Here is a 24,865-nt window from a genome sequence, read left to right as displayed (position 1 = left end):
AGGTGGGCCGTGGAGTTTTTATAGCCTGTTGTGGGGACATCAGAAAGAAAAAGGTTAAGAACCCTGGTGTAGAGGAATAAAGGATTGTGAGGTCTTTACAAAAAAATATTTGGCATCATGCTTGTTTGAAATACGTGTATCTTGATTCTAAGGTGAGCCACTTTATTCTGCACTTAATTAATTTGGGTCAGCATGTGAGATAGAGGCACTTTGGTCCTTGGTAATATGAAATGATATTCAACTTTAATTAACCAGTAAATATGTTAAAGAGCATTTCATTATCTCCAAAATATGACCTTGGACATAGATAACAGGTGAAAAGCATTAACTAATGAAGTCTGCGCTAGTATCACATTAGAAGAAGTGGTGAGTTGTTGTTGTTTTTTTTGTTCTCCTAATTCTCCCAGCTTGCAAACTGCAGAAGAATAAGCTGAAGTGGATTCTGCTAAAGGCAAATTGAGGAAAGTCTGCCAGTAGATAGTGCTTTTCTTCCTATAAATTGGGAAGAGAATTGTTGAAATAAGTCAATGTTGGAAAAAAAATGCTTGAGTATAACATGATCTCTGCAAGACAAATGTTCAGGATGGGATTAGTAAGAAACATTAAAGGTATGGATTGAGGTGCATTAGCAGAATTAATTTTCTGTTTGTTTGTTTTAAAAAAAAATTGTTTTCAAGAAAACAAGCTTGCTTTTGAAAACGAACACCTTTTACCAGTATATTTTTACTGAAAAATCTTCAAAAACTTTTTTTATTTATTTTTTGATTGAAAAACCAAATAATCTTGCAGGAAACTTTTTGAAAAAACAAACAATTATGTCTCTTCCTTCCTCCCCCCCTTTTCCCATGGAAAAAATCATTGGAGTTTTTCTGGTTTTGTTTATCTGCTATGGGAGCTAAGGTTTAAAGAGCTGGGGTTTGAGGTGCATTGGAAAATTTGCACTGTGCCTGTCCAAACGAGATCTCTCAGTTTAATTTGACCATGGTTTGCTTTATTTCATAACTCTCTGCAAGTTTGTTGGAAGGGGAATTTTGTGGAAAATACTATCCGGCAGCAGCCTAGAACCTGTCATGTGGGATTTTGTAGCTAAGTAGCTTCAGCTAATAGCCTAGACAATCAGAGGAAGGATAGTCTTTGATTTTCTCATACTGAAAGTACTGTTTGAAGAAAATGGATAACCAACTAAAACACCAACAATAACAAGTTTAAAAAACAAAAAGAAAATCTTTTTTTATATTTTAATGTTGTTGAATTAATCAATTTTTAGAGATATTTTTACCCTTGTGTCAGAAAATTACATGTGCAAGAAAATATAGGGGATGGTACTATTCCCCTTACATTTATGTGTACAAGAAATAGTTATGTAAATTACTTAGATGTTCTAAGCTATCACGACAACTTTCCTTCAACAGAGAAGGCACTGCAGCTCTGTGAAGTGTTATAGTTGTATATTAGAGGGAATCTGACATCGAGGTAACTAGCTAGATTGAACAAGCAGAAGGAAAAGTAAGTCAGGGCCTGCAGGAAGTTCCCTTACCTGAGCCTTCTCTGCTTCAAACAACACTTTTCACAACCAGCCATTAATGTTGCAGTAATTAAATGAAGACAAGAGCCCCACACACCCAACTAGAGTACAAGTGAGTTTGGAAAGCAAACAAAATTTTGCACTTTTAATCCTCCCTTTATTTTAGTTGACTACAAACTTCTTATATAGCTTGTTTGCAAATAGTAAAGATAACATGAAGAAATAATAAAATTAAGAATATGATTTACATATGCAGTGAATTATCTGTGCATATCTTGTGTGGTTAAAGCTTAAGCCTGATATTTAGAATTAGCAAACAGTAAAAATGCAGAACTGCATAGTTAAACTGAAAATGGATGTGAGATTCCAAGTAGGTGTACTATCTGTGCATAAACAAGGCTAAACTACTACAATCACAGGCCAGAGAGAAGGATCTTAAATGGAATCAGAGTCTTAATTTGCATGCATGAAGAAATAGGACGTTCATAAACTTGGGATCTGATTTTCAGGTGTGTGGAGCATCTAACCCTCCAACTGAAGTCGATGGAAGGCTAGCGTCTCTGAAAATCAATAGATTTGAATATACTCAAGTATAGTAAGGCAAGGGTCCATAGCACAGTGAGTTCCAAATATGGAGTATCTTGAAGATATAAAGTAACCACCTAATATAAAAAGGAGAGAGCTAAATTTTGCAACACTAGATATCAGAGTAATAGTGTCAAAATTTTAAGGGCAGATTCCTTACTGTTCTCATCAAACAACATTTATTGCCTTCAGTTGTGTTGGTTCCACTTATGCTAGAGGTTAATTTGGCCTTTAGTAGTAAATTTTAATGTTGTTATTTAAAAAACAACTATATTTCCTCAGAACATAAACAGCAAAAAGAAAACCTATCCTACAAACTGAAAGCAGTTAGAGTTTCATTTTCTGCACTGATCTCATTGTATTGGAGCAGATTTGTGTTTTATGATCTTTGAATCCTATCTTTGAGCTTAAGGGATATCTGCTTGTAATAAAGCTTTATTAAGCTTACTTAAGGCCCTTACAAGTTAACACCGTAACTTTAAAGATACTGTATGTACTAAAAAAACCCAAAAGAAAGCTTAGTGTAATAAAAGGTAATAGGTTGAGAAACCACTTTCAGGACTTTGGTACCCTTTCTTTCTTCTGAGTTTTCAATAACCATGGTGTATGTGCTCTGTGAAAGTGGTTCTTTTTCTGACCAGTGTTTTTATTTTTGTTGTCCTCCCCTTCCTCATCTACCTGTCTTCTCAGGATACTAAAGCAGAGTGCGGTTCCTGTATAGAAACAGAAGACAGAAAAGTAAGTGATTATTTTTAATGTAATTTGTGTTAATCCACTTGATGAAAAAATATGTTTAAAGGCTATCAAATCATTGTTATTAGTATAGTATAATTTTAAGTTAAATCAAACTGTCTAAATTTGAGGTTTCTAATTGAGGTGCATTTTTAGCTTTAAATGAGCTTTTATGTGAAAAAATGTTGGAAAATATATTTAGGCCTTGAAAATATAGATTATGTGTACACTATTTTGACTACGGAGTGTACTCAACTTAGAAATTGATTTAACTATTTGTTCTGAAGGGAATTGCAGCTCTCCATATAATATAAACCATGTAAAAGCCATCTCTATTGCAAGTTTGCTTTCCATCGTGCTTGTTAGTGAGTGTTTATTAACAACACCATCACATAAATTCTCTGCAGTAAACTTTAGTATGTTGCAATAAGTACGGTATTCTCAAAAAATCCAGGTGATGATTACTTTTCAGAATCTTTTATCAATACCTCTATCAATGCTTGGCCTGGCAATGCATTCTTTCTCTGCTAAATTGATGATGAGGAATAGAGTTAACTCTGAAAATATCTTTTCCAGTTGTGATTGTCCAAGAAAGTACATAAAGCTATGCATATCTTTTTTTTCAGTTTTCTTCTTCATCTAAACCTCAAGTCCTTAAAAGATTTAGGAGTAGTAATTGTAATTTGTTAACTTAAAAACTGAGTAATATGTAATGTCAGGAGAGATCCTGCTTTGTTAAAACATAATACTGATATTAAATGAGTGCCTTCTACCAGATAGTTGAGGACTTCATTAACCAAGGTCTTTTTTTTTCTGAAGAAATGTTTAAGCTGAGCACTGGTCTTTTCCAACCTGGAAAGAGAAATGAAGAAAGGTCTTGTTCTAATGTTACTAGCATGACCCTGTCAAAACTGCATGTTGAAACTGCAACTCTTTATTCTTTTAGTATTACTTTAATAATGCTATGAAATGAAGGAATGCAGATAATAATGTTAATCTTCTTTGCACCTTCCAAAAAACATTCTTTCTGAACATTGGTGTTGGAGACAATATGTGTCAACAGCTCCTCAAAAATAAATATTTAACTCTTTTTGTGGGTACCAGGTTTTTAAGAGTCTGCCTCGGTTACGGGTTTGTTCAGAAATTAGTTTTTAACTGATACATTATTTCCCAAGTCTTATATAGGACTGTTAGCCAACATTCTTTTTGCTTATGGCGTAAGGTAGTATTGGAAGTAGTGCAGCAGTATAAGTCATCATAAAACTCATTCACATTGCTGAAATATATGAGAAGAATATGACAACCTCAGTAATGGAGTGAGGGGGGAAAAACTATTTTCAGCTAAACAAAGGCATGTAGTTTGGAATTTATGTAAGATATTCAAATACAGCTGGAATTAGTATTAGATGATTGAAGACCAGAATTATCAAGCTTCTCTGGTGATACAATTCCTGTAATACCCAAGGATAGGATTTTTTTTCTATTTAAAGAAAGGAATATTAAATATTTAACTCAGGCTAGTATTGAACATAATAGAACTAATCTTATGTTGTACTTCTCCTCATGGTTAGAGGTTAAGTAAATACACCAGTGTTTCATTGATTGTCCAGATTGCTTCCGAATGGCTTTCCATAGCAGAACTCAAAAAAGCTTTTGATTACATTTAGTGATCCTGTCTATGAACAAAGGATAGCAGAGTTCATATAAAGGAAGAATGTCTCTTCTATGCTGTTCAGAAGTTTAAACAAATATTTGTTCTTCCTGTACATGAAATTTACATTTTCCTTGTTGCTGTTAATATTCTGATTATTTTTAAGGTCTGAGGCTGTTTTTCAATTAAAATACATAAATTCTGGGGCTTTTAATTTCGATTTTCTTGTCTACATTACTAATTTTATGCCTGCCTAAAACACCATTCACATGTCACAGTATGTTTTTGTTGTAAATAGTGATTAAAATATTTTCAGTTTACATTGGATTGCCAGTTTTCTCCTCCTTCCTACTTGACCTTTGTTTTTGTAGTTGCCCTTTGCTTATCTCCCTTATCTCCTTTGTCTTAGCTAGGTAGATGGATGAACATGTTTTTGTGCTGTCTTCATTACCACACTTCATTGGCATACTAGTTAGCTTCCCCATATTGGCTTGAAGATGTTAAATGGTCTCTACATCCAGTTTTCAGAGAAGGAAAATTAAAGGCTATTCCAGTGCAAATTTTCAACACCATTGTCAATTCATAGAAAGAAGTAAAACAAACTAAATGTTTTAGATGTTTGTATTGAAGATTTCCACATCAGAGTACTTTTTTATTCTGTAGAGCTGTACCTATAGTATGTATTTGCATGTGTTTTATATGGTACATAAAACTTAACTTTTTCATCTTAATACATTTCACATAGTCTTCCCAATTATTTAGAAAAACCTACATGTATTTTGTAATTATTTTTGATGGGAGATTTTCTGCAGGACAGCTATAAATACTGACAGAAGCACCCAATTCAGAGCACAATGTGACCCTGTCATGCTGTTTCTGATATGGTGACTGCTTGGCAGATAATTTTTACTTATACTATGAAGACAAAGGGTAAGACTAACCTCTGTATTTGCAGAGATGAAATAAAAGCTGAGAGGTTTTTATGTGCATCTATGCAGTGCTCTTGAACTTATAGGCTATCAAATGGAATAGTTTCTAATAAGTAAAATGCTTTACAACAAATATCCGCAACCCCAAGAAAAACCTGAATCATTGGCCTTCTTCTCAAATTAATGTATTTTACAACAAATACAGTATTCACAAAGAATTGCATAAAACTTTAGAATAATTGCCTCTCACAGAGCCTCTGAAATATTTATAGATCACATTTGTCTAGCTCTCCTTTTAAAATTAATATGACTAATGTTGGACCATCTTCAAACCTGGATAACGAATGGTGGACTGCTAAATCCATATTATGGCACCTATAATGTGGAAACCTAACTTTCAGAGGTCTCAGCATGTGCAGCCTCATATGAAGTATGTGCAACCAGCAAGGGCTCAGCACCTCTAAAAGTCAGACCACTTATATTTAGGGCCCCAGTTCATCCAAGTGCATCAATGCGACTATTGGGGCACTTTGAGTATATGCTTCAGGCTTATATATGGATTCAGGAGCTTAACTTTAGACACCAAGGTTTGAACACTGTTGGCTTGAGTTTTAATTCCTAAAATGGAGAAATTCTGAAACTTGTTGGTTCATTTTTATAGTACAAATGTTGGAAAAGTAGTCTGTCCATAGCCAGAAAAAAAATCAGTCTGCAACCTCATTAATATATTATCTGAATATGCTTTACTTCTCTTGTTACTTACATTTTACGTGGTAAAACAGTGTCATGCTGTGGCCACAAAGGTATACTTAGCCCATCTTTTAATTCAGGTTGTATGTCCTATATCGCATTCTAGATGGCTACAATTAAATACCTGGAAAATACCAAGAAAATTATATTCTATTGCATTTCTGGCAAACAGTGTAACTCACTCCCACATTAACCATGAGGAAGTTAGACATTAGTTGAATATGTTTCACTGGGAAAGAAAGTCAACAGTCAGTCAAGTACAATTTTCTAACATCCTCTCTAGTCTTCTCTTAAAGGTCTTGTGTTTATCCAGTGACTCATCAAATTATATCATATAATATTAATTTATTCTTCTGCATTGAGACTTGTTGGTATGGGACTTACTTTCTGTCACTCAAATACATTTGAAATGTGTAACTTTCTTATAATTTTTTCCTTAACCCTTACTTGTACTCGTGTCTGAATATTACTCCCTGTTAGGTCAATGATTGATTTTGGTTTGGTTTGGATAAACATCCAGATGTTTGAGACTATATTTGTACTACTTGAGTCTACACAGTTGGTCTGGAAATGTCACAAGAACAAGTGTTATCAGGATGTTTCAGCAAAACCATTTCTGACCATCAGAAACTGTAACTGTGGGGAAATAATATATTTCAAACGTCAAAGGAAGCAAACCACCACAAATGAACCGGGATAAAGGAGTGGTAGGGTGTTTTGTGTTATTTTATTCAACATGTTTCTTTTTTATGGACATTTTCATTGTCTCATCAGGAGTTCTTTTGTGATAGGCCAACAAGTAGAAATTTTATTCTTTTCTGTAAAATAGTATGTAATTTAGCGTCAAGGATATATCATTTCTCGATAATGGGAATAACTTTTTTCTGGAAACAATGTCTTGCAGTGTACTGTAGTGTCTTGACCCATCATAAGCAGAGATGATGCATCACAACGGAGTTATCTGTGAATAAACAAAAAGTGATGTTTAATTTGTATGGGTATGTTTGCCCAGGTGCAAATGGCCAGCAAGAGGCCTATGCACCACTTAAATCCCATTATTGTGAGGGCTTCAGTGAGGCTTAACTGGTATGCCTTGTGGTGGCACCTTTGCAAAGGGATTACTGTAATCATTTTTAAGTTTTGTCTCCTGAAGTTTTAAACACCACACCATGACCATTCATCACAGAGATGTACATTGTTATACACACTGGTCTGTTAATATTTGAGATTAAGTTCCTGATGACCAGTAGGAAAGAAAAAAGCTAACGGGGGGGGGGGGAAGGGGATTGGGGGAATGGGAAGATGAGATGTCCGGTGTCTTATGTCACATGGATGAATACCGTGCCTTAAGGTTGAAGATTGGGAGAGCTGGATTTTATTCATGTTATGGGACTCATTCCTCACCCCTCTGTTCATATGATTATTGTCATGTTGCCCTCCCCCTGCATCTCCCAGAAGGCTCTTCTGTGATTTCACCTTGTCTACAGCTGCATAAGAGCTGTTGGGCAGGGATGTGGGGTGATCTTTTTATTAGTGCCGTCTCCTGCCTTTCTGCTTTTGGTTCCTGCACTTTTCATAATGTGATAGACTGTCACAGAGCAGTTGTAGATAGCATACAGGACGAGAGAATCAGCCAGCCCACCTGCAGAACTGTTTTGAGAGTACATCATTGTGGCAAATATCAAGAGAGTCCTTGATGAAGGAAGCATGCAAGATTGCAATCAACAGACATTGTCTGCTGTTTTTATCAGTTGTTTGATACAAGTACAACTCTCAACTCAGGAAGTTTTTATATTAGAGCTATAGTATGATTATACCTGTGCCTAGTTTTTGCAAGTGGAAATCCCAAAATATATACAGTATATTGAACTATATTTCTGTTTGTGCTTCTCTGTCTATCCTCTCTATTCATCTTCCCCAAGTTTTTGGAATCAACTTGAGCTCATCGGGGAGGCTGGGGGGGAACAAACAAAAAAGTAGTTCAATCTAATTGTAACACTGCTGTAGAAAATACTTTATGTTCCCCTCTAGTGGCTAATCCAATTACCAATTCTGCTATATACCAGTTCATTCCGTTAGCTCAAGTGGTAGAGATCTGTATTTTCAGTCCCGGGTACAAACTCGTAGAGAACCCATACTGGAATCATTAAATAAATATATCATAGGCTTATTCCATAAAAACAATACATTTATTTTTCAATAGAATTCTTGAAACCATGTAGTAGGTGTTCAAGAGCTAGTCTACAAAGCCTGAAGGAATATAAAGAAATATCCTGATTCCATCTGTGTTGGGCATCAGAGACAATCCAGTGCAATTAGCACATGCACTATTAACATCCTTTTATTTGCTATTTTATAATGAAAAATACCACTGATTAAGCATGTTATTACTAATTAATGGGAACTTTTATCTAGTTAATAACAAAAGATAACTCTAGATATCTATAAGCTTAATTTCAATAAGATCTACAACTCTCTTGTCTGGGAAAAAGTAGAATTGCACTTTCATTCGGATATGCGGGCATTTCAGCCATTTGGACTATTCACGAGGGTAAAGATAAGCATGTTTAAGTGTTTACAGGATTGGAATCACAGTTGGTTTTTCCTAATTCTCTAACAATGACTATGATTTCCACACTTTAAGAATAGCTCAAAATGCCCTCAGTCTTTCACTCTAAGTATACAGATATATGTTAATCTCATATTGCTTTTGATCAGGAGAAATATTAAATTGCTGAAAAGTCAGTTATAGAATACCCTTTAAATCGTTATGAAAATCAAACTGGTTATAGGATTAACTATGATACAAAACCTGACAGTTTTAAAAAGAGAACTGTTTATGCGTATTTTGATATATATGAGCAAAACAGTTTATATAAAAAAATGCATCACTGATGAAACTGCCCATTTTTCGGCTCAAACTTAACCTATTAAAATTCATAATTATTTTAAGTGCCCCTTACCACCACCACCACCCACACACACACACGCACACCTCACACTCACCCATTTTGGTATCTCTTTACAGAAATATCAGAAATAAGGGTACTGGTGTGACATTTCCAACTCAGAAATGCTAGACATCTTCTGAGGAACTGAGGTTTTAATTAAATTTTGAAGATTCAAGAGATGGTAATAGCCTTTGAATAGGTACATAGATTTTAGGATGGTTGTTAGGAATGAACTCTGAACTTTCAGAAATGTACCCGTTGTTGTTAACTAGCATAATAAAATATACCCTTTCAAAAGGCATCCCTATAAAGTGGCCTAGGGGAAAAAAAACATATATAACATGAATATTTTCTGCCACCCGACCTGAGCAATGAGCATGGGGACCTACACCCTCCACATACACTGAGGGATGGAAGTGGCAGAGAGTAGGCCTTAGCAGACTTTTTTGCACGCGACCCTCTCCCCGCCCTTCCCCCCCTCCACTGAATTAAGATGTGTTTTTATAGGGTGTATGGTCCAATGGAAGGTCAGTGAAGGTGAACAAGGACAGTGCAAGAAGTTGGCTATCGCAGCTTTTCAGAGAGGAGGGTGAAGGGGTTATGTGAAGAAATTTACTGTGTGTGTTCTTCTCACAAATGGCTTGTTTGCCATTTGTCTGTAACTGTTAGTCTCTTGTCTATTTAGACTAGAAATTATTTGGGGCACAAGTCCCCACCCCCTCTTTTGTGCTTGGCACAATGGGGTCCCAGATGCAGCTGGGGCCTTTAAGCAGCATTGGAATATACCCAATAAAATCATGTTTTAAAGGTGTTTTTTTTAGCTGAATAATTACAGCTGATAAGTTGGCTACTGCTGGTCCATCCATCTATCTTATTTTTGGCTCAAAGGTGGAGACTTTTGAATTAAGTTATTGTCAACCTTCGTGTTCCCTCATTGTGAAGTTACTCCTGTTTTCTAACTTTTGAAGTTGATGGGATCAATTGTCAAGTGTGAGATTAGTGTTTACCTTCAGCCTATAAATGTGTGTTGGGGGGGGAAGAGTACGTTTAATTAGCCATCAATCCTTAATCTACTTTGTGATGCAGATCTTTCTCTTCTTCCCAGGTTACTTGCATTGAACCTTTTATATATGATTCAACCTGATTTCTCTGCATTAAAAAACTTGGGGTTGGGAATGATTAATGGCTGAAGTTATTCTATCTCAGGACTGCTTAATCTGGACCATGATTAAGGCATAACCTATATAGTAAATTCCTCACTGTGCAAGGCAGAAAGCTAAAGGTCTGTGTATGCCCCGCAACCTAGATAAATCTTTTTTGTGCTTATTTTATGAGACTCTCTTTTTCTCCACCTGCTTTCTGCTTGCCTGCTTTCTCCCAGTTTTATCCCAAATCTAACAATATTTGGTACTTTTCTGAAAACCCTGCTCCTGGAATCATGTATCTATGAAAGAATCTCAGCTCTGATGGAAAGAAAAAGTTATCTAACTTCATAGTTGCAGAGAGAAGTTTGGAAACATAATCCCCCAAGGCTTAAACAACAGAAGCCAAATAATAAGAATCGAAAATATATTTTTGTAAAAATCTCATTTTTTAAGCGAAACTCAAGATGTTTTCTGACTCATGCTTTTTGAGCCCTTGGTGCTGACCATACTGTGTGTCTTCCTCTTTGCAAAGGTTACTACATTTTCTTCTCTAATGAACCTGTTTTCCATTTGCCACCGCAGTGTGCTGGAGGCAAAACAAATCATTATAAAAGTCTGAGCCTATAGTCAAAGGAAATAGCAAGTAGAAGGGTTAGAAGAAAGGGGATGAAGCCCTGGACATAACATACTAAATGTTAGTTAGTTAGTTAGTTAGTTAAATATTGTGAGCCTTGTGGAGGTGGTAGTGACATCCCACTTCCCATATTCCCTGGTGAGACTAAATTTCCTAACTTATCTCCGATTGCCATAACAAATGTGAAGAACTTCACTGATTGGTGTATTGCCATGTATGTTATCCTGTGATGACATCACCTGTTTGTTAGGTATTATGAAATATACCTGTGTCTCAAGACTAAATTTCTTTCAGATCGGAATCGTGATCTTTCAAAAAAAAATTGAAATTCCCCTCCATTTGATACAACCAAATTTTGTCAGAGGCCAAAGGCACAGGAATGTAATATTTGTCCACTATTCTTGATCAGAACATTGGACATACAGAGACAGCTACATAGCTGGCATTACTTCACCTGAAGTCTGGCTTCAATGGTGTTTCACCCGTTTATGTTAGCTGAGAATCCGGCCAAAAGTGTTGTATCCTCTTTCAGAAATAGTCCAAGTGCAACCATTTACTCACAATATTACTAGAAGTTTAACACATCTGTATTTTAGCCTCAAGTGCAGGAAAGGAAAGAGAATTTTGTGTGCCCCACGTGGAACAAGAATACTAAAGGAGATTGAAAATAAGTCTATACTGAGAAGTGAAGGTGTGGTTATAGCATAGATAGGCAGGTAGACACTGGCTTGAGGCTAGCACACCAAGCAACAGTGTGGCTGTGGTGGCATAGACAGTAACTTGGGCTAGCCACCCAATTACATATCCTGGGGATCGGGTGGGATTGTACTTGGGTGGCTAATCCAGGTCACTGCCCATGATACTGTGACCACACAACTACTTTTAACATGCGTGAGCTCAAGCAAAGCTAAAGTGTGTTTGTCTTCCTGAGGTGGGAAGCGCCCTCCTAGCTTCAGAATGGACATATACCCTAAGATGCTTTCTCCTCTCCTTTCCTACTTGATCACTGGGGTCAAAGGCATATAGCAATTGATTGGTACAAAGTAGCCATTCATTCTAAAATTGTATTTCGGATAATCGGTGGTACCATGCTATTTTATCAAGATGTCACCTTTCAGTTCCATCACACATGAGGCTGAAGTCAGTGCATGATTTGTACCAGGGCTGAGCCGCAGCACCTCTAAGCCTGGGGGGTTCATAGCCCTGGCAACTCTGGGCTTGCCATGCCAGGTATGAAAGTAAGAAAATTGTTGAGCCCCAGCACCTCTTTCATTACAAATTAAGCACTGGTTGAAAGTGACCCAGAATTGTAACCCCTATCCTTTTCTTGATGGTGTTTTGGAATAGAAAAAATTTAGACCTACAGCAAACTGAGTAGAATATATGTTAAAAAGATATTCTGTGCCAGATAGTTGCATTCCGTTCCATTTTCAGTCTGACAAATATATTTTGTTCCCTGGTTTAGTTTCTCAATTTTTGTTTGATTCAGACCACTTTCTTTTTTTATAGACTCACCATTGCTGGAATCTGCAATGATATTCTCTCCAGTGTTCCCTGGAGGCACCATAATGCTGACCATTAACTAGCAGCTAAGTGTTATTAGCTCAGTGGTTCAAGGTCACTCAAGAAATTTCACTTCATTTTCTGTCCTCCAGCAGCAAAGTGGTTCACAAAGAGACTACTTTTGAGATGCCTCTTGACACAGAAATTCAACACTTTTGTGCTCAGAGTGCTGAGGGTTTATGCGAGTAATCGGCTTTATGGTGTGCATTAGGCCAATAACGTGATAGGTCAGTTAGTTAGAAAATTTCCCCATAGTGACATAATTATCTTCTTGAGGAATGTGGTATGTGTAGTAATGGCTTTCCCTGCCTATTGATGACAATATTTTTTACTTTTTAATGCCTCCTGTCAGAGGATCTCAAAGCACTTTACAAACATTAATTGTAAACACCAGTGAGGAATGCAATTATAATATTAACCAAGTTACACGTGGGGGAATAGAAGCATGGAAAGGGGAGACAGCCAAGGCCACACAGTGTGAATCATAGGTACATCTGAGAATAAAACACAGAACTCCTAACTTATGTCTTCTCTCAGCACCAGACATGCTCCTCACAATTGTGTGTTTTGTATGTTTCTTTGCTTGCTATAAATTTCACTGAAAATAGAAGGGGAGAGAGTGGCTAAAATGAACAACATTTTGGCTAATTATTTATGTTCAGTTAATTGGAAATAAGTTCGGATTTTTCAAAGTAATGTTGCATCCTAAAAACACACGAACTAAATCTGAAGCTACTTTTTTTTCTCATACTGGAATATTAATAACTATCTACCTCATATAATCATATGTTCTGGTCCAGGGCCAATCCAACTTCTACTAAAGCAGAGGTGGGAAAACTATGGCCCGAGGGACCATGCTGTCCAGCCCCTGAGCTCCTGGCCAAGGAGGCTCGCCCCCAGCCCCTCCCCTGCTGTTCTCCCCCCCACACAGCCTCAGCTCACTGCGCCACCGGTGCAATGCTTGGGGCGGCAGAGCAGCGAGCTCCTGGGGCAGCGCAGCTGCTGAGCCGTGGCCTGACCTGGTGCTCTGAGCTGTTTGGCACAGCTGCCTATCCTGGTGCAGCCCCCTGTGCGCCAGGCACTGGTGCTCCAGGCAGCACGGTAAGGGGGCAGGGGAATTCGGGGGGGGTTGGTCGGGGCAAGGGGTGTGGATAGGGGTCGGGGGGGTCAGAGGGCAAGAAACACGGGGGTTGAATGGGAGCAGGGGTCCCGGGGGGGCAGTCAGGAAGGAGAGGAGGGGTTGCATGGGGCGGGAGTTCCAGGGGCAGTCGGGACAGGGAGCAGAGGGGGTGGATGGGGCAGGGGGGGCAGTCAGGAGGGAGAGGGGAAGTTGGACTGGGTGGTGGGGCGGCAGTTACGGGCGGGCTGTCCAGGGGTGGATGGATGGGGTAGGGGTCCCGGTAGGTTAGTCAGGAAGGGGGGGGTTGGATGGGGCGGAGGGTCTGGGGGCAGTCAGGGAACAGGGGAGGTTGGATGAGGCAGGAGTCCTGGGGGCACCATCAGGGGGCGAGAAGCAGGGGGGTTGGATAGGAGGCAGGGGCTGGGCCATGCCTGGCTGGCTGGGGAGGCACAGCCTTTCCTAATCTGCTCTCCATACAATTTCAGAAACCTCATGCGGCCCTCATGCCAAAAAGTTTGCCCACCCCTAATCTAAACTGTCCCCGATTTACTTGCTTGCATGAAAAAGTAACTTGTGTCTATCATTGGAGAACTCAAACTCATACCACAACTTTGAGCATGATTTTAAGCAGCAAAAAACCAAACCTGACAGTTCTAACATGAGGAAATACAAATCCATCAGAATAAAAGAATTGCTTATTGTTTACTGGTATGTAGACTGACATAATATGAGATCCTAACAGGAAGTTTCATGTTTTGAATGATCATAATACCAGTTCTTTTACCATTTTCTTGTTCTTTCTGTCATTCAGACATGTAATTGTGGAATTTCACAATTCGAGTGATGACAATTGCTCCTGTGTATGTATCCCTCTATCGCCACTTAATCCAACTTCATCTAGCAATTTTTAATTTGATAAAGTGGAATTGAAGTGACAGCAGATGACAGAGGTGCCAAAACAATAATCTGACCTCCCACTGAAGTGTCAATGTGTTGGACTGCTTGACTCTTACACAAGCTGAGCGCCCAAAAGGCACATTGACAATATTGTTGTTATGTGATAACCTGTAGTTAAGACAGGAGAATAAAATGGTTTAAACCCTAATATGCACACTTGTGATGTGGCTTCTCCTTTATTGTTGTTCCCACAGCCTTTGTGTAAGCACTTGATTGGTATTGTTCATAAAGTTCCTTCAGAACTTTTATATGATGAAGCTTCCTCAAAACCCTTTTTACGTTTTTCTAAATCTTATACATTTCTGCACCTTTTGTAATAATTTAAGTCTTGAAGGAATGGTTTCTTCTTGACTCTTATGGAGCAGCTATTTTTTCACTTCTTTTTATGCCCCTGGTGGGAAGTGAGGAATAGCAAGGAAATGCCAAATTGAAGGATATTTTTCTCCTTTTTTTCCCCCAAGTGGGCAGTAATGTAAATAATACCTAGTTCCAATTCACACCCATCATTTTGCCTTCTATTTTAAGTATAAGTTACTGCTGCTACTACTACTACTACTATTATACAGTGGGTGTGCGTCAACAGCCTGACTTGGTCATCCTTGCCCTTTTGTCCTTTGTTTACAGTGTATATTAAATAGACAATATAAAAAGTTACATTGATTATGGACTAATGATTTTGTGGTATTTTGCTTAGGCAAAAATGTTCATATTTTAATGGTTTTATTGATGATGTCAGTGGAAATTCTGAGTCCTCAGTACCTCTGAAATGTAAGTCTCTTCTTTTAGTACATGAATATGGATTTTAGGTATCTTAGGTACTCATCTGAGAAATTTGGTAATGGTATTTATAATATCTGTTTACTTTCAAATCGGATGCCATATCTAAATTGAATCGTGTACTTTCTATGATCTGTTCTATCAAAACTTACAATAACACTGTTGTTGCATCCGATGAAGTGAGCTGTAGCTCATGAAAGCTTATGCTCAAATAAATTTGTTAGTCTCTAAGGTGCCACAAGTACTCCTTTTCTTTTTGTGAATACAGATTAACAGGGCTGCTACTCTAAAATAACACTGTTGTTTCTTTTAAAAACTGAAGAATAATACATTTTTGGTCATTTAATATGACTTTCACTCTTGCCTTTCAGTTCAAAAGCATAGTTTTTGATCATTTAGATACTGGGATGCCAGTACTCTTCTGTTAAATTCTGGATTGTTGTTTGGGGATGTTGCGTTATGTAAAGTTTTATTTGCCTGCTTTGTTTTTCTCTGTTTTTTTTTCTTTTTGTATTTGCTCCCTCTCGTGAACTTAAATGGTTCAGAACTATGAAAATTACCTAGTAATATTCCCTGAAAAGTTAAATGAACATGTCACAAGCAGAATTTTGTATTCTTTAGGGTTTATTGATATTAAACATCAATATCAATAAACCCTAATATCAAATGTGAACATCATATGGAAGACGGGGGACATTCCAGAAGACTGGAAAAGGTCAAATATAGTGCCCATCTATAAAAAGGGAAATAAGGATAACCTGGGGAATTATAGACCAGTCAGTTTAACTTCTGTACCCAGAAAGATAATGGAGCAAATAATTAGGAAATCAATTTGCAAATACCTAGAAGATAATAAGGTGAAAAGTAACAGTCAGCATGGATTTGTCAAGAACAAATCACATCAAATCAACCTGATAGCTTTCCCTAACAGGATAACAGCCCTTGAGGATGGGAGGAAGTGGTAGATGTGATATGTCTTCACTTTAGTAAGGCTTTTGATACTGTCTTGCATGACCTTCTCATAAACAAACTAGGGAAATACAACCTAGATGGAGCTACTATAAAATGGGTGCATAACTGGTTGGAAAATCATTCCCAGAGAGTAGTTATCAGTTGTTCACAGTCATGGTGGAAGGGCATAACAAGTGGGGTCCCGCAGGGACCGGTTCCAAGTCCAGTTCTGTTCAATATGTTCATCAATGATTTAGATAATGGCATCAAGATTACATTTATAAAGTTTACAGATTATACCAAGCTGGGAGGGGTTGAAAGTGTTTTGCAGGATAGGATTAAAATTCAGAATGATTTGGACACACTGGAGAAATGGTCTGAAGTAAATAGGATGAAATTCAATAAGGACAAATGCAAAGTACTACACTTAGGAAGGAACAATCAGTTGCACACATACAAAATGGGAAAGGACTGCCTAGGAAGGAGTATTGCGGAAAGAGATCTGGGGGTCATAGTGGATCACAAGCTAAATATGAGTCAACAGTGTAACGCTGTTACATCCCAGAATGATGTTTGCTTTTTTTGTATTAGCAGGAGTATTTAATTCTTCTGTACTACTTCGTGCTCGACTGGAGTATTGTGTCCAGTTCTGGGCACCATATTTCAGGAAAGACGTGGACAAATTGGAACGAATCCAGAGAAAAGCAACAGAAATTATTAAAGGTCTAGAAAACGTGACCTATGAAAGAAGATATAAAAAAGTTGGGTTTGTTTAGTCTGGAAAAAAGAAGACTGAGAGGGGACATAACACTTTTCAAGTACGTAAAATGTTGGTACAAGGAGGAGGGAGAAAAAAATGTTGTTCTTAACCTCTGAGGATAAGACAAGAAGCAATGGGCTTAAATTGTGGTTTAGGTTGGACATTTGGAAAAACTTCCTGACTGTCAGAGTGGCTAAGCACTGGAATAATTTGCCTAGGGAGATTGTGGAATCTCTATCATTGGGGATTTTTAAGAGCAGGTTGGATAAACACCTGTCAGGGATGCTCTAGATAATACTTAGTCCTGCCTTGAGTGCAGGGGACTGGACTAAATGACCTCTCGAGGCCTCTTCTAGTTCTATGATTCGATGATTTTTTTCCTTCAGAAGAATAAGTACCTTATTACCAATACAGTTTTTGGAAAGTTTTTAAAAGAAGTCATTGGTCCAAGTTAATTGATAATGTAACTCCATCAAATACTTTAATTTATATTTTACCTCAATATTATATTAACTCATTTTTCTTTAAGCCCACAAAGCTCTTAAAGGGTGAATTAAAAATTCACACTCATTTTTAATTTGTACTATACAATTCAATCAAGTGGAGTATTATGAAGGCTGACTGAGAGTTAATGACTGAAGGATTATTTGATGGGAGATATCTGTCAAAATATGCTGAAAAATAATTAGTCTAAGTCTATAAACATATTCAAATTTACTCTGACTATATTTTGCCAAGTTACTTTTCATCAATTGTAAAACTAAAAATACAGAGGGGAGTCAGCTTTTAAAAGTATACAGAAATCTGCATAGGCCTGTTAAATCAACCTAATATGAACTGGAAAGTGTTCTAGGACTTTTTTGTAATTGCTGGATTTGGGACTGAGGAACAAATTACAGTAATGGGGCTTAGCAATTCAGTTTTCTCTCTCTTGCACATTGCTAAGCATAGTACTTCTGAAAATAATTTTTCCAATAATAACCTTTCCGACGTGCCTAATACATATTCTGTGTGGATTATATAAAAATTAATTCTATCCATGGCTTTCTAAGATTTGTCATTACAATTTTGTTACCTGTATTAGTTTAAACATGTGTTATCATTAATAACCTGACATTCTATGTGCGTACCTCATAGACAGATGCAACCTTACAGGGTAGGGTTGCCAACATTTTATTTGCAAAAAAAACTAGAACACCATTGTCCCACTCCTGCCCTGCCCCTTCTCTGAGGCCTTGCCCCCTCTCACTCCATCCCACTCCCTCTGGGGTGGGGCCAGAAATGAGGAGTTCAGGATATGGGAGGGGACTCTGGGCTGGGGCAGGGAGTTGTGGTGCGGGAGGGGATGCAGTGTGCAGGCTCTTAGAGGGAGTTTGGGTGTGGAAGGGGGTGCGAGCTCTGGGAGGGAGTTTGGGTGCAGATGGGGGCTCAAGGCTGGGATAGGGGGTTGGGGTATGAAAGGGGGTGCAGGCTCTGGGATGGAGATTGGGTGTGGGAGGGGTTCAGGGCTATGGCAGGAGGTTGGGGTGCAGGAGGGGGTGAGGGCTGCAGACTCCAGGTGGTGCTTAACTCAGGTGACTCCTGGGAAGCAGTGACATGGCTCCTAGATAGAGGGGCCAGGTGGCTCTGTGCCCTGATCTTGCCTTCAGGCACCGCCACCACAGCTCCCATTGGCCACAGTTCCCGGCCAATGGGAGCTGTGGAGCTGGTGCTCAGGATGGGGACAATGTGCAGAGCCCCTGTGCCACCCCTATGCCTAGGAGCCAGAGGGAGATGCCGGATGCTTCCTGGGAGCCGCACAGAGCCGGGCAGGCACCCTGTCTGCCCTGCTGTGGATAGCCAATCGGACTTTTAATGGCCCGATCAGCAGTGCTGTCCCTTTTCGACCAGGTGTTCCAGTCGAAAACCGGATGCCTGGCAACCCTAATACAGGGTGGGATGACATTGATTTTTAAATAGAACTATCTCAAAATGTACTTTTGCATCACATACTACAGGGATCAGAAACGGAGTACTTGTGGCACCTTAGAGACTAACAAATTTATTTGAGCATAAGCTTTCGTGAGCTACAGCTCACTTCATTGGATGCATCCGATGAAGTGAGCTGTAGCTCACGAAAGCTTATGCTCAAATAAATTTGTTAGTCTCCAAGGTGCCACAAGTATTCCATTTCTTTTTGCAAATACAGACTAACACGGCTGCTACTCTGAATACAGGGATCAGGTATCACCGGCCACTCACTCCCATGAGAGCAGGGCTGCAGAGAGGTACTTGCACAGCCACAGGAACCATTCAGCAACTGTGTGGCCTCTGGACAGGGGTCTCTGTTCTATTATGCAAACCTCCCCATTACCCATATCCATTCCTTCTCCCCCAGCATGAGCTACATGTCCTCTGCAATATGTGGCTCCTGCTGGAGGACTAGGGAGGGATTCAGATGATGTGGAGTTTTGGATAAATAGGAGAGTACTATTTGCCTATGCGGGGGAGGGAGATTTTTCATTTGATTTTTTTCATATCAAATGGCATATTGATATGGCGGCTAGGTAGAGATGATGGGGACATCAGTGATATCCATTAGCAGGGGTATCCATAGAAAATGTGAGGGAATTAACTTTCCTACTTGAATCCTCATGTAGGCAATGCAAAGCAAAGTTGTGCTCAACAAGATTACAGCCATATTGTATGTGAGCCTGCAGATGTCACCTATTCATTTGCAATAAGAGACCATTACATTTCATGCAAACTGCTTAAAATTTGCACACACAACTTTGTTGAACCAGTTGGTGCTATTGCCACCTATTTCGAAAGCCTGACTGAAGCTCAAAACAATGTATAGGAAGTATGTTCAGAATGTATCGGTTTCAAACCTGTAGGTGTGATTACATGACTGTGAAAACAAGGATATGTTCAGTCTCATGCTGTCATACTATCACAGAAGCTCTGAATGCTTTTGCCTTTGTGTGATAAAGTAATCATGATCTCAGCTGATACTCGGTTTCTCCTCATTACCCAGAACTATTTTTATAGATAAATGCTTCCCACTCCATGCTTTTATTTATTTTTGGACTGGCACTGGCTTTCAATAGAGCATTACCTGCAGATACTCTAACTCCATCTCCAATTCTTTATTAGCTGTTGAATTTGAATTTATTTTGCCTCAAATAATACAGAAACTGAATGTTGAAATTAAAACTAGAGCAGTTTTGCATTAAGTATTACTAAAAATATTTACCGCACCAACTATTTAACCTTAATACTAGGTTGCTGGGAGTTGTTTGGTTTTACAGACCTGAAGCTTTATTGTTTCCATATTGATGCAGAAATAGTATCTCTTTTTTAACATGAACTCAGTGTCATTCTGTAGAATTTGATGAAATATTTTTGGAATTTAGTTGGACTGTTGGAATTTTAAGACTCTGCTGATAGGTACCTAAATAATTGGCCAGATTTTCAAAAGAACTGAGCTATGGCTTGAAGCTCCAACTTTTAATTCATATTTACTCTCTCAAAATTTGGGCATTTGTGTTTGGAAAAGTATATATAATTCAACACATTGACTGGACTTTACCCAGTTTAAAATTACTGTAGGCTGGGTGGACGTCTTTCAGTGGGCAGTCAAAGGCAGCTGTATAATATTTAAACAGGATTTGTATAACCACCACAGTGGAGAGCAACTTCAAGGGCTCAGAATTCTAGGCATACCATAGAGGTTTTCTGGGACAGCAGCTAATAGGTTATGTACTGTTGCGTAAAGTCCTAAGGGGTTACATTTAGTGAATTTAGGCATCACTTTTCTGACCCCCTTTATTTGTCGGGCCTTTTGGTTTTCCTTTTATTACTGGCAGTAATATTTTTCAGTGTTGTCTTACTGTTGTGAACTTTTGTTCTAAGTTAGGAAAATTTCCACTAATATACTACTGTACATACCCCCAGTACAGGTAGTGTATTGTGATTTCAGAGCCAAGGCAAAAGTTATTTACCACCATCTTTCACTAAAAGCTAGTTTCTGCTATCCTTACTCATGCAGAAACATGAGCTCATATAACAGCTGTTGAAATGAATGAAGCTACTTACAGAACTTACTGTTAGCAGAATCTAGCCATATATGTGCTTATTTGCATAAAGCAACCACTATATAGTTTGCTTTGTAGTTGGTATCAGTCACTCATTGCCTCTTATAATGAACTTTAGATGCTAAGGAGGAGGAGATGTTCTTTATTCCAGGTCCGTATGTGCCTAATTATGAATAATAACCAAATCCTGCATTGACTGACTAGTAGAAGCACTGAACATTTGCACTTAAAAAAAGCACTAACTAAATTGTCAATCAGAGTTCAGTACTCAAAAAATGAATTCAAAACTTTTATTTTTTAAGTTTTTAAATAAAAACGGGTAAACCCCTCTGAGAGAGATTTGGCTTTCAAGGTTATTGGAGCCCCAAAAATATGCCTTCATCTGACCCCTTGAGACATGGGAATGAATCATTCTGAGACTTATTGCTTGATATAGACTCAGATGTTTTGGGGATAGCAGTGTTGTTCTCCTGTTAATGATCTAACAGTAAACTCCCACCATGGTGAATGACCCTGCAAGGAGTACAGATTGAGGCTGGTGTGGAGAACTCAGATCTCTAAGGGGCTTATCAAAACAGAATTGTTATCTGCTTTCCCTTGAAGTCAGTTGGAAAAGTACCATAAACTTCAATAGGCTTTGGATTAGTTCCTGAATTTTCACCACATCTCAATTAAGAGCCCTACTGCTTAGGGGCAGCTTGACTTAGAGACTGGATGACAAGTAATTCCCCAGACACATGCCCATCCTTGCCAGTTCATCCCAATGACAGTGGTTTGCTGACCCTCTCTAAGGCCTCTCAATGGAGCCCATGTGTAACAAGTTGCATGATAGGGGCCTATATCCTCTTGTGCAGGGGAATTTTCAGCAGCTTTTATCCACTTCAACAGAAGCGTCTGACATACTTTCTGTCTTCAGGTTCTTCCACCATTGTTTATGCCTACTTATTACAATTTATACCTTCAATAAACATGGGCCTACTGATGCAAACTTTTAAATGTTTTGTGTAGCATGTTTAATGCTGGTCAGTGCTTTAATGTTAATTGTTAAAATGGGTGTATATATTTAATTCACCATTCAACATAATAATTTTACTTTAAGAAATTGTTTACTCTCTCTGAAGATTTCAGTTCCCAATATTAAATCATGGACTATCCACTCAACCATTTAGTGTTTGCCTCCCTTAAATACTATTACCAAAAAGCACATGCACACACATGTATCAACATAAAGTCTGTTTTGTTAGACTCTGTGTCTTATGCGCTTTCACCATTCAGGTTAGCTGCACATTTGATCCATTCTGTAGACCCCTCCAGGTCTTAAACCACAAACTTTTACCTCCTTTAGGTGAAATTTCACAATTCTTTCACATTCAGACTGGCTGCTGTGCTACAGAACCTTGGGTAATAACTATGAACCTACTCAGACCTGCTGAGCAGTCAGTTGCCTGCTGTTCTTTCCTTTGGAAGCCGTGATCAGCAGTGAATACAGTGACCCAAAACAGTCTTCTTAAAACAAACTGTTGTTTAATCTTAACAATAGGAACAAAACATAACAAGAAAAAGGATTTAAAACAACAAAATGTCTTTCCATCTTATGCAAGGGGATCCTGGTAGGTCTAGTTTCAGGGGGTTCTTTCCCCTTCCTCAAAACCTATGTCTCTCCTTCAGGCAGTGAGTCGTTCATTCCGCCTCAATCTTATGATATGCCTTCCCCCCCTTTCATGGAGGGTTGATTCAGTCTTGAGAAAGCTGGTCTGGTAAACTCACCGGGGTTGGGGGAGGGGATGGAAGCATGTCACAGTTAATAGTCCTGGGTATTAGCTGAGGAGCTCTTATATGGGCTATTGTCTGTCTTCCTGGGCAGTTTGTCTGACAACCCAATATATGCATACAGTAAATATCCCTACAATACACAAACACTGAGTATATGGTATTCATAAATTATAACCACCACCTCCAAATTCATCATACATGGGTGTATTTGTGCGTGCACACAGACACATGCACATTTGAGAAGATGACAGGTTTGCAATGGCTGCTTGAGGTCCTTACCTACAACTGACAACCAATACTTGTGTTCCTACCCATAGACTCTAGGAATGCTGAAGCTGGCTTGAGTGAGGTTCCCAGGCTGTTGATCAATAGGGACTATCTCAATTTTAGCAAAGGCTAAGGTCACAACCCTTATTATTGCCCCTATCTGTCAGTCAGTTCCCCAGACAGTGGAGGCACAGCACTACCTGCAGGAGTAGGGTGATTTCAACACTTTGGTAGGGAACAGAGGTTATTGATTAACATACCAAATCAGGGCTCCTGAGCATCATGCGATAGGCTTATCAAGGTGCCCATGGCTGGATTATAAAGGGCATGAAAAGACTCAGAGAAATGCCTTTCCTGTACCTGCTGGTCCCTATGCCTTCCCACCAACTTGTCCATGTGGACAAAAGTCCCTTATAGTCATTGCATCCCTTTCCTACCCTATAATACCATTAATTTTCTGATTTGCAGTTTATCTTCCTTCTGGTGTATTATTGGTATCTGTTGTCAGGTAATTCTCAACTCTGAGATTTGCCCTGTAGCAGTAATGATCTTTTCTTGCTTTTACTCTTAACCTTTTACGTTTTGTAGTACTGTGCATAGTGCTCCAAACTTTCAAATTTGGTTACCTAATGTTATGTGTGTAAGTCCATAATTAGGTACCTAATTAAAACTCCCCTTTCTTTAATGGTGCAAAGCATGCATTGCTTCCAATGAATAGATTGTATGTGAAGATTAGTCCACTTACATAAGTGTCTAAATATAAATGTAGGTGCTTAACAATATGCACCCATATTGGAAATTTTTGGACGATATATTTTTATGTCTTTGAAACATTATTGATGACTCTCTTGTGTGAAGGCTAAAGTAAGGGTTAATGCATTTTTCTTTTATTCTTTTTAGCTGGTACATTTTATTGTCCTTCTGTTTGATAGGTGATACAAAGACTTCATGTTTATATATAAACTGTGTGCTGTCCTGAGTTGATTTGTCATCTCAGCAGTTTTGCACAGTTCAGCTGAAATTTTCTTCTTGTTGATCAAGGTCAGAAAACCCAGGGTTTGTGCCATTTATCTCAGCAGCTTGAACACTGAAATAATTCTTGTGGAGACTTGATCTAATATCAAAAGAACTGGCAGTGGTGGGGAAAATCCCAGCTCTTTGTAATCGTGCACTGGCTGTTATCAACTTTTAAAAAAATTGTTTCTCACCAAGTGCAGTTTATGGACTATTTTCTTGCAGAAAACAATACTGGTTTTCAAAGAATAAAAGTGGAAATGTTGAATTTTTTTCCACTTGTATCCTATCGGAAAATGATAAATATAAGTTAGGGATGACACTGCTTCTATATTAATTTAAAATTAAAATGATGGTGATCTAAAGAGTTCACACACTTCCTGCCTTAAAACCAAAGTAGGGTACTGAGGATTACAGTTACTTCTTTTCTTGATAGAACTGCATGAAATCCACCAGGTTAGGTTTGTGCAAGTTTCTATGACATAATATCAGTTACTGTATGCTGACACAATATTCTAAACCTTGCAAAGAATACCCTTATGATCAAACAGCCCATGAACATGTTAAAACTGTTGTGGAAAAATCAATAAAATGAACAACTTTGAACCAGGAGAAAGACTGTCAGTAGGACGTTTGTGGCTAATAAGTTTCAATAGCATAATCATTGCTTTCTCCCACGTGAGAGAGAATTTCCTTTTAATCTTG

At 38.4% G+C, this 24,865-nt stretch overlaps 1 protein-coding gene across 26 annotated transcripts in view; it reads left to right on the top strand.

Annotated features, from left to right (window-relative positions):
- RBFOX1 (RNA binding fox-1 homolog 1) overlaps positions 1-24,865 on the top strand; it is a 2,470,149-nt gene that overhangs the window by 1,479,742 nt on the left and 965,542 nt on the right. For 19 of the 26 annotated variants that reach the window (XM_038419714.2, XM_038419715.2, XM_038419718.2 and 16 more), the window contains one exon: positions 2,801-2,848. The exons of the other annotated variants lie outside the window; for them this stretch is intronic. In XM_038419714.2, the coding sequence (XP_038275642.1) occupies positions 2,801-2,848 (48 nt within the window). The remainder of the gene's footprint in view (positions 1-2,800; positions 2,849-24,865) is intronic. 26 annotated transcript variants of the gene reach the window in all.

The sequence above is a fragment of the Dermochelys coriacea genome, chromosome 10 (assembly GCF_009764565.3).
Source record: "Dermochelys coriacea isolate rDerCor1 chromosome 10, rDerCor1.pri.v4, whole genome shotgun sequence".
Taxonomy (NCBI): domain Eukaryota; kingdom Metazoa; phylum Chordata; order Testudines; family Dermochelyidae; genus Dermochelys; species Dermochelys coriacea.
The sequence above is the reverse complement of the archived record's forward strand: the minus strand, read 5'-3'. Positions and strand labels throughout refer to the sequence as shown.